The sequence below is a fragment of the Nyctibius grandis genome, chromosome 9 (assembly GCF_013368605.1).
Source record: "Nyctibius grandis isolate bNycGra1 chromosome 9, bNycGra1.pri, whole genome shotgun sequence".
Classification (NCBI taxonomy): Eukaryota; Metazoa; Chordata; class Aves; order Nyctibiiformes; family Nyctibiidae; genus Nyctibius; species Nyctibius grandis.
Genome location: NC_090666.1, coordinates 16196089 through 16207545, shown reverse-complemented (window position 1 = coordinate 16207545; position 11457 = coordinate 16196089). Strand labels below are relative to the sequence as shown.

Genomic DNA, 11457 nt, shown 5'->3' with positions numbered 1-11457 from the left:
TAGAGGGTCTGTAGAGAGGGTCTTCAGATTATTTTCCTTGGTGTGAAGACAGTATCTCTTACCTGACACACATTCAATCCCATAGTCATGTCCCATATCTGTGTCCCTGTTTTGACCGTCACGATCCCACTATTGGGCTTTTTCCTCCTGTCTCTTTTTTTTTTTCCTCCCAGCTAAAGTGGAGTTGTTGAAGACTTCATATAGAGCATTTGCACTCTGTAAGAAAGATTATCGATTTTTTTATACACTCTTGTTCAGTAGTCCTTGAAGAATGGGTTATTTCGAAAAAGTGATTCTTGAATATTGAAAAATATTGCCATTAGAAAATGCTTAATCTTTTCTGTACCAAAATGTTCTAAAATTACAACAGAAGTTCATTAAGTAACGGGTGTATTTTTACAGTGTTGGATTACTCCATCCAGCCAAATCGATAGCACTGTGGCAGCCATATGATCACCCAATATTTATGTGTAGGTTGAACAATGATCTTTCTGTCTAAACTTTGTGCTGTTTCCAGTTTTAACACGGTATAGACACAGATAGCTGTTTAATTTGTCAATAAATATACTAAGTAACTGAAATTAATTACCATGAGGCCCAGTTTTTAGATAATATACTCCCTATAGTTGAGGTAAATAACAGTTTAATTACCTTTCATTCCATACTGAATAATTACAATGCAAGAAAAGAGTGACTATATGTATATGTACTCATAAAACAAAAGGTTCCCATCCAGTCTTCCCCAAACAAATGAGTTCCACCAAAAATACACAGGCTTTTTTTACCTAATGTTTCCCAAAATGAGAGGACAAGCAGGGTGCACACAGCAGATCCTTTTCAGCTGCTCACCAGAGTCTTGGCTTGCTTTCCATTTTATAGAAGTCCATTTCTAGCTATTAGAGTGGTGAAGAAAATGCAGCCATATATGCCAGAGGCAGAAAGGCATTTCCAGAGAGTTTGAAATGATCATTTTGAACTGAAAGATGTCCCAGGCATTCCAAGTGGAGCCAAGAATAACACTTTCAATATTGATATAGTTAAGAGTATGACTCCTTTTTAAAGTATGGAAGCAAGGGGAGGAAGTATATCCAAAAATGTTCACCAATGTTCCCTAAGGCAGGAGGAGGAGTCACAAAGGGCCAGCCAAGGAAGGAGCAGAAGATGAATACATTAAGATATTTAAACCTTTAACAGGCAGTAAAACTCTAGTGAGGCATAAAATTTGTTCTACTTTTCTTAAAGGGCAGCTCAGCTTTCAGAAGTTTGGGAAATCCTCTAATAATCTTTGTGAAATCCACACCTAGACTGGGAAATGTTGAGGCAAGCCTGAGGTAAATCCCAAATACGCCTTTGCATGTGCCGATCTTGTCTAGGGTTTTGTGTTTTTCCTTCATACACAGAAAAATGCAAGAGATGCCATAGCAGTTTTTAATCTTTCTTTTAGTTTCATCTACTGATGTTCAAATTAAACTCCGTTAAAACTTAGGAGATATAAGCATATTAAACTGTTTGTTGGTAACCTGAAGCCAATAAACAAACCATATACACTAGCATGTTAAAAATACAAACTGGTGATTCCTCTTATTATGCCAGTCATGTTGCCTAGCATAAAAATGTCAATATGCCGAAGTAAATAATAATAATATTAATGGCACATAACTCAGCTGTTGGCAGTGTAACCACATGTGCTTGGAGCTATGTACGTAGGTTAATTTACCTTACTTCTGGTGAAACTTCTTGCTGTTGTGGATAGATGGTCTCTTTTTGTAAGGCTTTAAACCAGGCAGTTGGAGTCTGAATGAGGGATGGTGTGAAGACACTGCCTTTTGGAGCAAGCTTATGTAAAGCCTGTTTGGGTTTAATTCCTGCCACTCATAGACAACTTGACTAGGAAGCTTGGCTGAATGTTAATGCAGCTGTTCACCTAAAAATGCTCGTGTTTCTGATTCTTTGTCACAATTGTTTAAGAACAGTATTTCATTTAAGGCAGGCCCAGGTCCCCAAGCTGGGGGCAGGCAGGTGGCCAGAGCCCATCCAGGCTCCCAGGGTCATTCGTGGCTGTGCTGGAAGAGCTGAGGGACTGGGGGCATCACAGGAGGGGACTGGAGGGTTCATGGCAGGGGACAGCAAAGGTCTTGGGAGGGACTGGGGGTGTCATGAGAGGACCTGGGTAGGGAGTTCATGGGAGGCTGTGACAGTGTGAGCGTTCGTTGGGACAGGCTCTGGGGTAGGCTTCAGGATGGGGTGCTCAGGGCCCAGGAGGCAGAGGCACAGTGGAGACCATGGAGGGGACCACTGGCACCGAAGCAGCTGTTACTCCCAAATATTTTTTTCTTTGCTACCTGCATTCAAACCAGGGTCCAAAGAGCCCTGCATGGTGGGACAGTCACTCTGGGATACCTGAATTTGAAAAATCCTGATTTTGAAGACACCTGTCTGTGACGATGGTGGCTCATGTTTTACGTCCACTGTCTTTAAATCACCAGTTGCCATCCAGCCCAGCGCAGCCCGAGCCCCTCTGGCCCCGGGGCTGCGGGGCGGTTTCCATGGTGGAGGTAGGAGTCTCCCCGCCCGCCGTAGCGGGCAGCGGCCCGCGGAGGCAGCGGGGCCGGGGGTGCCGGGCCCCCCTCCCGCCTCAGACCCCGGTCTGGAGCTCTCCAGGCTCCAGCTCCTCCTGCATCCAGGCCGCCGTGCTGCCCCCGGGGCCGCTGCCTCCCCGGCGGGCCCAAGCGCCGCTCCGGCCCCTGCAGCCCCGCCGGTAGCGAGCGTCCCCTTCGTCTGCGGGCCAAAGCGGGGCTGTGGCAGGGAGCTCCCCCGGGGTGCGCCTGCCAGCGCCGCGCTCCGAGCGGCCCCGGGCCCCGGCGGCGCCGCCGGCAGCCCCTCCGCCGGGCGCTGCTCCGCATCGCGGGTGTCTCCTTGCTTTACACCGGGCAGTAGCGGCAGCCCATTTCTCATGGAAATAGTGCTTTGTGTAACTGAATTGACATTTGGCCTTGATACCTGTATCTCCTGCTAACTGAAACAAATTTCTAAAATAAATATTGTACTTTGATCTTCCAGCCCTGCATTTTTAATGGCAGCTCTGAACATCACTTCATTAAGAATACATTTCAGGAGACTGAAATGCTCCGAGTTTGAACACTAATTTTTTGTACAGAAAATTATGACTGCAGCGTTTCATTATTCAGCCCATTGGTTTCTTCCAGAAATGAGAAATTATTCTCGATTTTTAAGTAATGTGCTTTCTTGGATGCAGATTTATGGCATTTGTAGTGTGGCATCTGTATAGAAACTTACCCAGCTTTCCACTAACTCTTTTCTAACGTGATAAATCATTTTGGTTCATCGAGATACCTGGGGAAACAAGGTACCTTAAAAGTTGGGAGGGACCTCGAAATGTTCAGTGTCTCCTGAACTACCCATCGACTCTCATTTCGTTTATAGATACTGTTCAGATTATTCTCCTGGCAATTATTAGATAAAACGAAACAACAAAAATCGAGACAAGAATTAAATCGGGCACCTCGTAGGAGCCCGGGGTTGGCACAGGTTTGTGGATGTGGAAGTTTAGGGATGACACAAGTGCAAGCGCCGCGGTTTCTCTTGTCTGGCGGGTTGTTGCTCCTCCAGGACCAGAGGTCGGGGTCCCCCTCGGCTCCGGCTGCCCTGGCCGCAGCTCAGACGCGAGGGGAAGGCGGGTGCGCGCCTGCCCCAATGTGGCTCCGGTGCCCGGCTGGAGCTTGGCCAGTGAGCCCGGGGCACCCGACGGCTGCGGGCGGGGGTGTGCGGGTGTGTGCGCGCCCTCTCTCCGCGCTGCCGGCCGGGGCTGGCAGTGGTTCCCCGTCTCCCGCCACGTCCCGCGTGGACGCTGGCAGCCCCCGCCAGATCGCCCACCGGCGGTGCTAGGGGGGTGTTTGTGTGCGGTGGATAGCGGTGCTGGACCCCGCGAGCCCCGCACCCTGGCAGGTAGGTGGGGAACGCCGCCGCCTCACGCCCTGCCGGGGGCTGCTGCGGGGCCGCGGGCTCCTGCGGCAGTGGCGAGCATCAGTGCGTGGTGAAAGCTGGGTGCGGGGCGCTTATCTCCCTGTTACCGACCTGGTGAAGCGGTTACCTGGCACAGGGGAAGAGCTGGAAGTGGCTGCTGCGTAGGGGATCAGTATTACACGGGGTCGAGCTTTTATTCCTCCCCAGGACGATTCAATATGGAGCCGTGGGAGAGGACTTGGCACTTTAATCCCTTCAAAGAAACTGATCTAATTCAAGCTCTACAACTCTTGGAAGTCTTTGAGCGGACAGTGATTGTTTCCACAGGAAAGCCGGATAAAGATCTCTGTGTGCTGGCGTTTAAAGAGACTTCAGTGGCGGTGTGAATACAATTGAACCCTGCGACTGCGGGGAGGGTCGAGTTACCTGGGCAAACAGCTCCGAAGGACCAGAGCCAGCCGGCAGCTGCCCGAAGGGGCACCCCCCACCCCGCAGATAGAGCTGAACGTCCTCGTTTGGTACCTGGCCAAACAGGCCGGCTTACACGTTTGCGATGGCCTCGGAGCAGATGGGGAAGCGGCGAGGAGGGGAGCGCGATTCCAGGGCCCCCGGCGGACCGCGGTGCAGAGCGGGTCCGCGGAGGGGCACGGAGGGGCGCGGGACCCCGCCTGCCCCTTGCTGGGCGGTGTGGTGGGGCGGTCCCGGCAGCTCTGCGGACCAGTGAGCGCAGCAGCAGGCGGTGGCGTTAAGCTGTGACCCAGATGTGCTTGGTGGTGGTTACCGGGGAAATCGCCTCGCACATGGTCGAAAGGAAAGCAGGAAAGAGCCTTCATACACACGCACACACGTATATATGTATGTATATACACAGGCCGAAAGGTGAGGGGTGAGGGAGCAGAGCCCTCGGGGCTGAGTTTGGCTTTGTGGCAGGAGGTGGGCGGGAGCGTGGCGGCAGAAACCCGGTAACAGCGTCCGTGCTCCCGTTCTCGCCCCGGGCCAGGCCAGGCCAGGCGGGCTCAGCGGGGCCGCCGGGCGCAGTCCGCCTGCCGCAGGCGCGCATCCCCCCTCCAGAAACGCTGCCGAGAGAAACTCCTGTCTTCATTGAAAGAAATTGCGTCTTTTACACTCGGCTCCCGCCTGGGAAGAGGAAACTTTTTCCCTTCGGTTTCTCGGCTGGGCGGTTCGTCGGTGTGTCTGCCGGCGGTAGTGCTTGCTGCCGGTGGCACCCCGCCGTGCCTCCCCCGGGCCCGGCTGGGCGCGCTGGCCTGGCCCCGCGCCGGGCTCCCGCTAACACGGGGTTAGCGCCGGCTGAGCGAAGCGAAACCAAACCCGGCTACCGGAGGGGAAAATGTGCGGCTGTTTGCGGAGTCATACCGAGGGCAGAGCCCTCAGCCTCGGGGGAAGGGCGGGCGGAGGGAGGGAGCGGGGAGGAACCACCGACAATTACTCCAGGGAAGTTTTACGACTGCGATCGACCAGCCCCGATCAGGTGAACTGGCCGTGCTCCTGTTACTTTGAGTCACCAAACACTATCAGCGGAATCCGGTGGCAGATTTCTCGGGCGATAACAAAGACACATTGTCACTTTAGGGCTCTGCCACAAATCCTTAATTGCAAAAAAAAAAAAAAAAGGACAGGGGGGATCCAGTGTCTTGCACATCCAATGCGAGGGTCTCCAGACGGTAAGGGGTCCTTTGATCAAGAAAATCCAATTATTTGTGTATATACATTTCCCACATAGTGATTACTTCATTAATTGTCCCGCCTTTATCTCCTCCCTTCCCATCCCCCCTAATAATCAGTTCTTTTATCCAGACCAACAAACACACCATAGGAGCTTTGTGGATTCAAAGGATTTGCTTTCGCTTCTGAAAGAGCCGCTATTCTTTGATGATTGGGTAGCGGCAAACTTCAAAGCTATAAATCTTCCCTCTGACTGGCTGGCGGCCCAGCAAAGTCCTTATCAAATTCTTGGAGGTGATCCTGGTGCAGGCAGACAGTCCGCGGAGATCGCGCGGCGCGGGGGGTGGGACAGGCACAGCGGCGAGGAGATCAGAGGGAAGGGGGCAGAGAGAGAGAGAGAGAGAGAAGGAAACTGGGCAGTTCCTCGTCTTCCCCTCGGCGTCCCCATGCCTCGGCGGTGCCCCGGCGCCTTCCCCTCGCCCCGGGCGCAGTAGCCATGGCCGCGGTGGCTGTCCTCCGGAACGACTCTCTCCAGGCTTTCCTCCAGGTCAGTACCCGCGCCCGGGGCGGCTTGCGGGGCGCCGCGTCCTACGGGCGTGACCTGCGTTGCGCAGGGGCAGCCAGCGCCTGCCGCCTCCCTCTCGGGGCTTCACCCCCCGGCAGCCCGGGAGAGGTAGGTAAGGACCTCCGCGGGGGTGGGGAGGCCGGGCTCGGGCTCCTCGGGCCGGCAACTTCCCTCTCCCGCCAGGAGCCCGGCGGTAACTCCAGGCGGCGTCCCGGGGCGGGAGGGGGCGCGGGGCGGGGACTGCTCCCCGCCCGCAGTGGCCGCTTCCCTGCCGTGCCCGGCCCAGGAGAGGCGGCGGGACCGGTCTCCGGGCGGGGCGGGCGCGCTGTTTTTGGGAAGTTTGCCGGCCGCGCGGGGAGCGGCGGGCCGGCTCCGGCAGCCCGCGGGCCGGCGGCGCGGGCAGAGCCGCAGAAAGTTTCCCGCGGGCGGCGCGGCCGCTCCCGCGGGCCGGCGGCGGCGGCGGGCGGCGAGTAACGCGCTCACCTCCCTCCTTCCTCCCTCCCTCCCGCTCCGCGCAGGACCGCACCCCCAGCGCCTCCCCAGACTTGGCCAAGCACTCGCCCCTGGCTCTTCTGGCCGCCACCTGTAGCCGGATCGGACAGCCGGGCGCAGCGCCCTCGGACTTCCTGCAGGTCTCCTACGACCCGACGCTGGGATCCCCCTCCAGGATCTTCCACCCGTGGAGCGGCGAGATGCCGGCGCACTCCCCGGGGGGGCTGCCGCCGCCGCACCCCAGCCTGGGGCTGACCCCTCAGAAGAACCACCTGCAGCCCTCCTTCGGGGGGGCGCACGAACTGCCCCTCACCCCCCCGGCGGACCCCTCCTACCCCTACGAGTTTTCCCCCGTCAAGATGCTGCCCTCCTCCATGGCCGCCCTGCCGTCCAGCTGCCCCCCCGCATACGTCCCCTACGCCGCCCAGGCCGCCCTTCCGCCCGGCTACTCCAACCTGCTGCCGCCCGCGCAGCCCTGCCGGCAGCTCTCGCCCAACCCGCCGCCCGAGGACATCCCTTGGTGGAGCATCCAGCAGGCCGGCGGCCCGGGCGGCTGCGGCCACCGCTTCCCCGCCGCGGCGCTGCCGCGGAGCCTGGTGCTGGGACACTCGGACTTCGCCCAGTACCAGACGCAGATCGCCGCCCTGCTGCAGACCAAGTCTCCCCTGGCGGCCACGGCCAGGAGGTGCCGCCGCTGCCGCTGCCCCAACTGCCAGTCGGCCGCGGGCAGCGCCCCGGAGGCGGAGCCGGGCAAGAAGAAGCAGCACATCTGCCACATCCCCGGCTGCGGCAAGGTGTACGGCAAGACCTCGCACCTGAAGGCGCACCTGCGCTGGCACACGGGCGAGCGGCCCTTCGTCTGCAACTGGCTCTTCTGCGGGAAGAGCTTCACCCGCTCCGACGAGCTGCAGCGGCACCTGCGGACTCACACGGGCGAGAAGCGCTTCGTCTGCCCCGAGTGCGGGAAGCGCTTCATGCGCAGCGACCACCTGGCCAAGCACGTCAAAACCCACCAGAACAAGAAGCTGAAGGCGGCGGTGGACGGCGTCAAGCGGGAGGACGGCCGCGACCTGTGACCGCCGGGCGGGGCCGGCCCGCGCCCGGCGGCGGCCGCCGCACCTGCGGGCCGAGCTGAGCCGCGCCGCGGCAGGGACCCGGGCTGAGGGCGCTCCGCAGCCCGGAGCAGGGCGGCGGCGGGGAGAGAGGGCGGCCGGCTCTCGGACTCGCGTCGGGCCCGGTGAGCGGGAGCTCGGCTGGGGGCGGCGCCGGGAGGAACCGCGGACCCTCAGAGCCCGGACCGGACGCTCGTAAGGCCCCGGGGCCGCCACTGCGCGCCCTCATCCTGGGACAGGCGCCCTGCCCGGCCTTGCCGCCCCGGGGCGAGGCTGAGGGGAGGCCGCGGCCGTTGGGGCGGGAGCGGGGCCGCCCCGGCCGCCGCCTCGGGGATCGGGGCTTGTGGGCGGGGGTGGGGCGGCAGCGTCGGTCCGGCCGTCCCGGGGCCCGGCTCTCGGTGCTTTCAGGGGAAAAGACTGAAGTTTCGTGTACAGGTTATTTAATAGTTCTGTTTGAATACAAGTGTTTCCTCGTCCTCGGCCCCGCGCGGGGCTCCAGCATGAGATGTTTCTGTAAAGCCACCCGCGACTGCAGCGTGAAATAAACACGTTAACACGGGGGTCACGCAGGGAAGGTCCCGCCGCGTCGGTGTCATTTGATCGTCCCCCGGGCTCTCCCCTCCCGCAGAGCCCCGGGCCCCTCCGCGCGCGCCCGCCGCCTTCCCGCCATTTCCCGCTGAGGCGGCGGCGGGCGCTGAGGGACGGGTCCGGCTTCATCGCCGCGGTCCAGCGGAACTCGGCACACGGTGACCTGCGAGCTGCTCATGGTAAACACCTTTAAAATCCCTAGCTTCTTCGGACTGGTGTTGGCCTGTTGGTTTGGTTTTGTTTGTTTGTGGTTTTAAATTATTGTCATTATTTTGTTTCCTACACATGAAGCCGTGAGAGAAAAGAGAAACTCACGGTGCCAATACTGGGAGTGAACGTACAGGTCAGGTACTACAGACTGGGATGTATGTTTGAGCAGAGGTGGGCAGCAGTCAAAGTTAATAATGCCCTTTCTCAGAGAGGTCCAGGCCACAGGGCCTGCGACAACCAGCCATTCCCGCGGGGCCTGAAGTTGTTTGTGGCACAGCCAAAACATGCTTTCCATATGTTAACTTTCTGTAAAATGGCAGAATTTAAGGGGGAGACGCTTGTTATCCTCCCAGTGTGATGAAATGGCAGTCAGTCTCCTGCACAGGGGAAGATATTTGGCACAAAACTGTGTTTAAAAGTACTTGGTAGACAGTGACAGCTTTTAGGGTTCCTTATGTCTCATTGGGCATCACATAAGTATGTGTTTGGACATACATTCATTTTGGCAAATTTATTTTAAAATAATGACCTTTTTACTGTCATGAGTCCCCTATTTCTTTTTTTAACTGAAATTTGTATAGAACAAAGAAATGAGGAACCCAATTAGTAATTTGTTACATTTTGCATTTTAACATAGAGAATATGTTATTTGCTCCTTATATTTTTACCAAGTCAGCTTTATTTTCTGGTTACCTAATGAGACAGCCAAATAAAAAGTGCCATCGAAACTTCACTGGGACTAATCTGGAACCTTTCAGCCTCAGACAGGTTCCTCTGGTGGCAGTTGTCAAACAAGCTTCAGCACAACCATAATGACAGAGGTACACTTTGCCATGGACTTCTGAATCAAGAAAAGCAGTAGGTCGATAAACGTTGGTAATGACAGAACGTGTAAAAATGATGTGTTTGTCTGTGTGTCAAATGCTGCAGAGAATCTGTTCTCTCGGGAAATAATGAGGTGAGACAATACCACCACAACCCTCACATCTGAAATGAGAAGTTAATGGACAGTTACCATGGTACAGATCAACAGTCTTTTAATGTTTATCATTCTGAATTAATCTCCCACACCATATTCTTAGGGTCAACTTGTTAAATTAATAACCAAGCAGTTACCTTCTTTACTACTGAAGAATCTTATATAACCTGTCCTATTATAGAAAGCCTTGTGAGAAATATGTTAGCTTCATTGGTTAGCATTCTTTTGCCAAATATTGAGGCTCTAGAAGCATGTTGTTGCAGGATATTAAGTAGAAGATACCTTTAGTGTTCCAGAATGAGCCACAGCGATGGAGGAAATAACTGACGGACCTGATCCAGAAGTCCTTAGTCAAAAAAGTCTTTTAAGACAAAAGTGCATCCCATTTACTACTGACATATGATTTAAATATGTCATCAGGAATAACATAATGTTTCTGCTTTTTAAAATATTTCATGGCATACAGTGACAACCTGCTTCCTTTCTTCGATACTAAGTTACATTAAGAATATAGTGTTCCAGAATTCAAGACTGCTTTAAAAGAGAGTTTGTTTCACTAAATAGTCTTTCAATTCTGTGTTCGGAGCAGACCTACTTAAAACAGACAGTAAAGTGCTCTTGTTGGTAGTAGGAGAGGGGAAACGACAGTATCCCAGAGCACGAAACGTCTACTTAGAGGACAGAATAACGGACTTGGGTGTTGCCACACGATAATGGCCTTTCACTGCTAAGTAAGTGCTGAGATCAAGACGAAGTATTAATGTGAGCTCAAGCAATGTATTAGATGGTTTCTCGCACAAGTTTAGCCTAAGAACTAGAGAACTGTTCCTGATAGGGCAGATGTAACTAGCAGAAAACAGCCCGATGATCATAGACATAATGATTTCTAAGCTGGACCATCATGGAAAGATTTTTCTCCAGTTGGATGACAAACTGAATTTACCCAGCATCTATGTTGTCTGGTCTAGCCGGACTATTTTGAGTTCTTACTCATTCCTCAAGACACAACTTGTACTGAAATACTGAACGTTTTACCACTCACTTAAGTGTGATCCTGCAAGTAATTTGGGTTTTAAGCAAAAGACCATAGCCCAGGCAGTGCCAGCACCATGTCAAGGGGGTGGTGGTATCTGATTTAAAAAAAAAAAAAAGCAATGGCACATTGTAGCCTATGCACCTTGTATTATATCTGTATAATGACTACATTTAAAGCATGAAAGTCCACAGGTTAAAAATACGTACAGTCAAAATTAGTTAAATACCTGTCACAAGAGAGAGATGCATTTAAGTGAAACCCCACGATGTCAAATGCTAATGAAAATCTTAATCTGTGAGAATAGTACCAAAAAAAAAGCAGAAAACTAGGGATTTATGACACAAAGTAAGCAAAAGTAACAGTTTCGAATATAAAAAATACTTAATGAAACATTATTTCTCTCTAAAGCTTTTAAATAGTTCATTGGAAAAAGAATATCCATCATAGCTGTTTCATATTCGTCTCTAAATAGCTAAATCATATGATAGCTTTTAAATTGAAATCGTTAAACTTTTATAGTAATATGGCTCTTAAATATACATGTGACCTTTCTGATGTATGGGTAGAGCGTTACAAAAATACATTGCTTACATCTCAAGAATTTATTTCTAGTTGGCAAATTGCACTCTATAATAAAATTAACTTTTAATTTTACATTCACAAAATACATTTTACACTTTTAGCTGTTTCCAATCAACTAGAACAGCTGTTCACTTGATAAAATTAAATGATTAATATTCTTTTTAATTATACATTTTGAGTACATATGCTGCTCAAGGTCAATTCATTTCTGAATTTTAAATCTTAA

At 53.1% G+C, this 11457-nt stretch overlaps 1 protein-coding gene across 1 annotated transcript; it reads left to right on the top strand.

Moving 5' to 3' along the window:
- Positions 1 to 4784: 4784 nt before the first annotated feature.
- SP5 (Sp5 transcription factor) lies at positions 4785 to 7800 on the top strand. Its single transcript, XM_068408179.1, is given in 5 exon segments — positions 4785 to 4800; positions 5797 to 6004; positions 6006 to 6054; positions 6056 to 6214; positions 6751 to 7800. Coding segments are annotated over 5 exon segments (1482 nt in total).
- The last annotated feature ends 3657 nt before the right edge of the window (positions 7801 to 11457 follow it).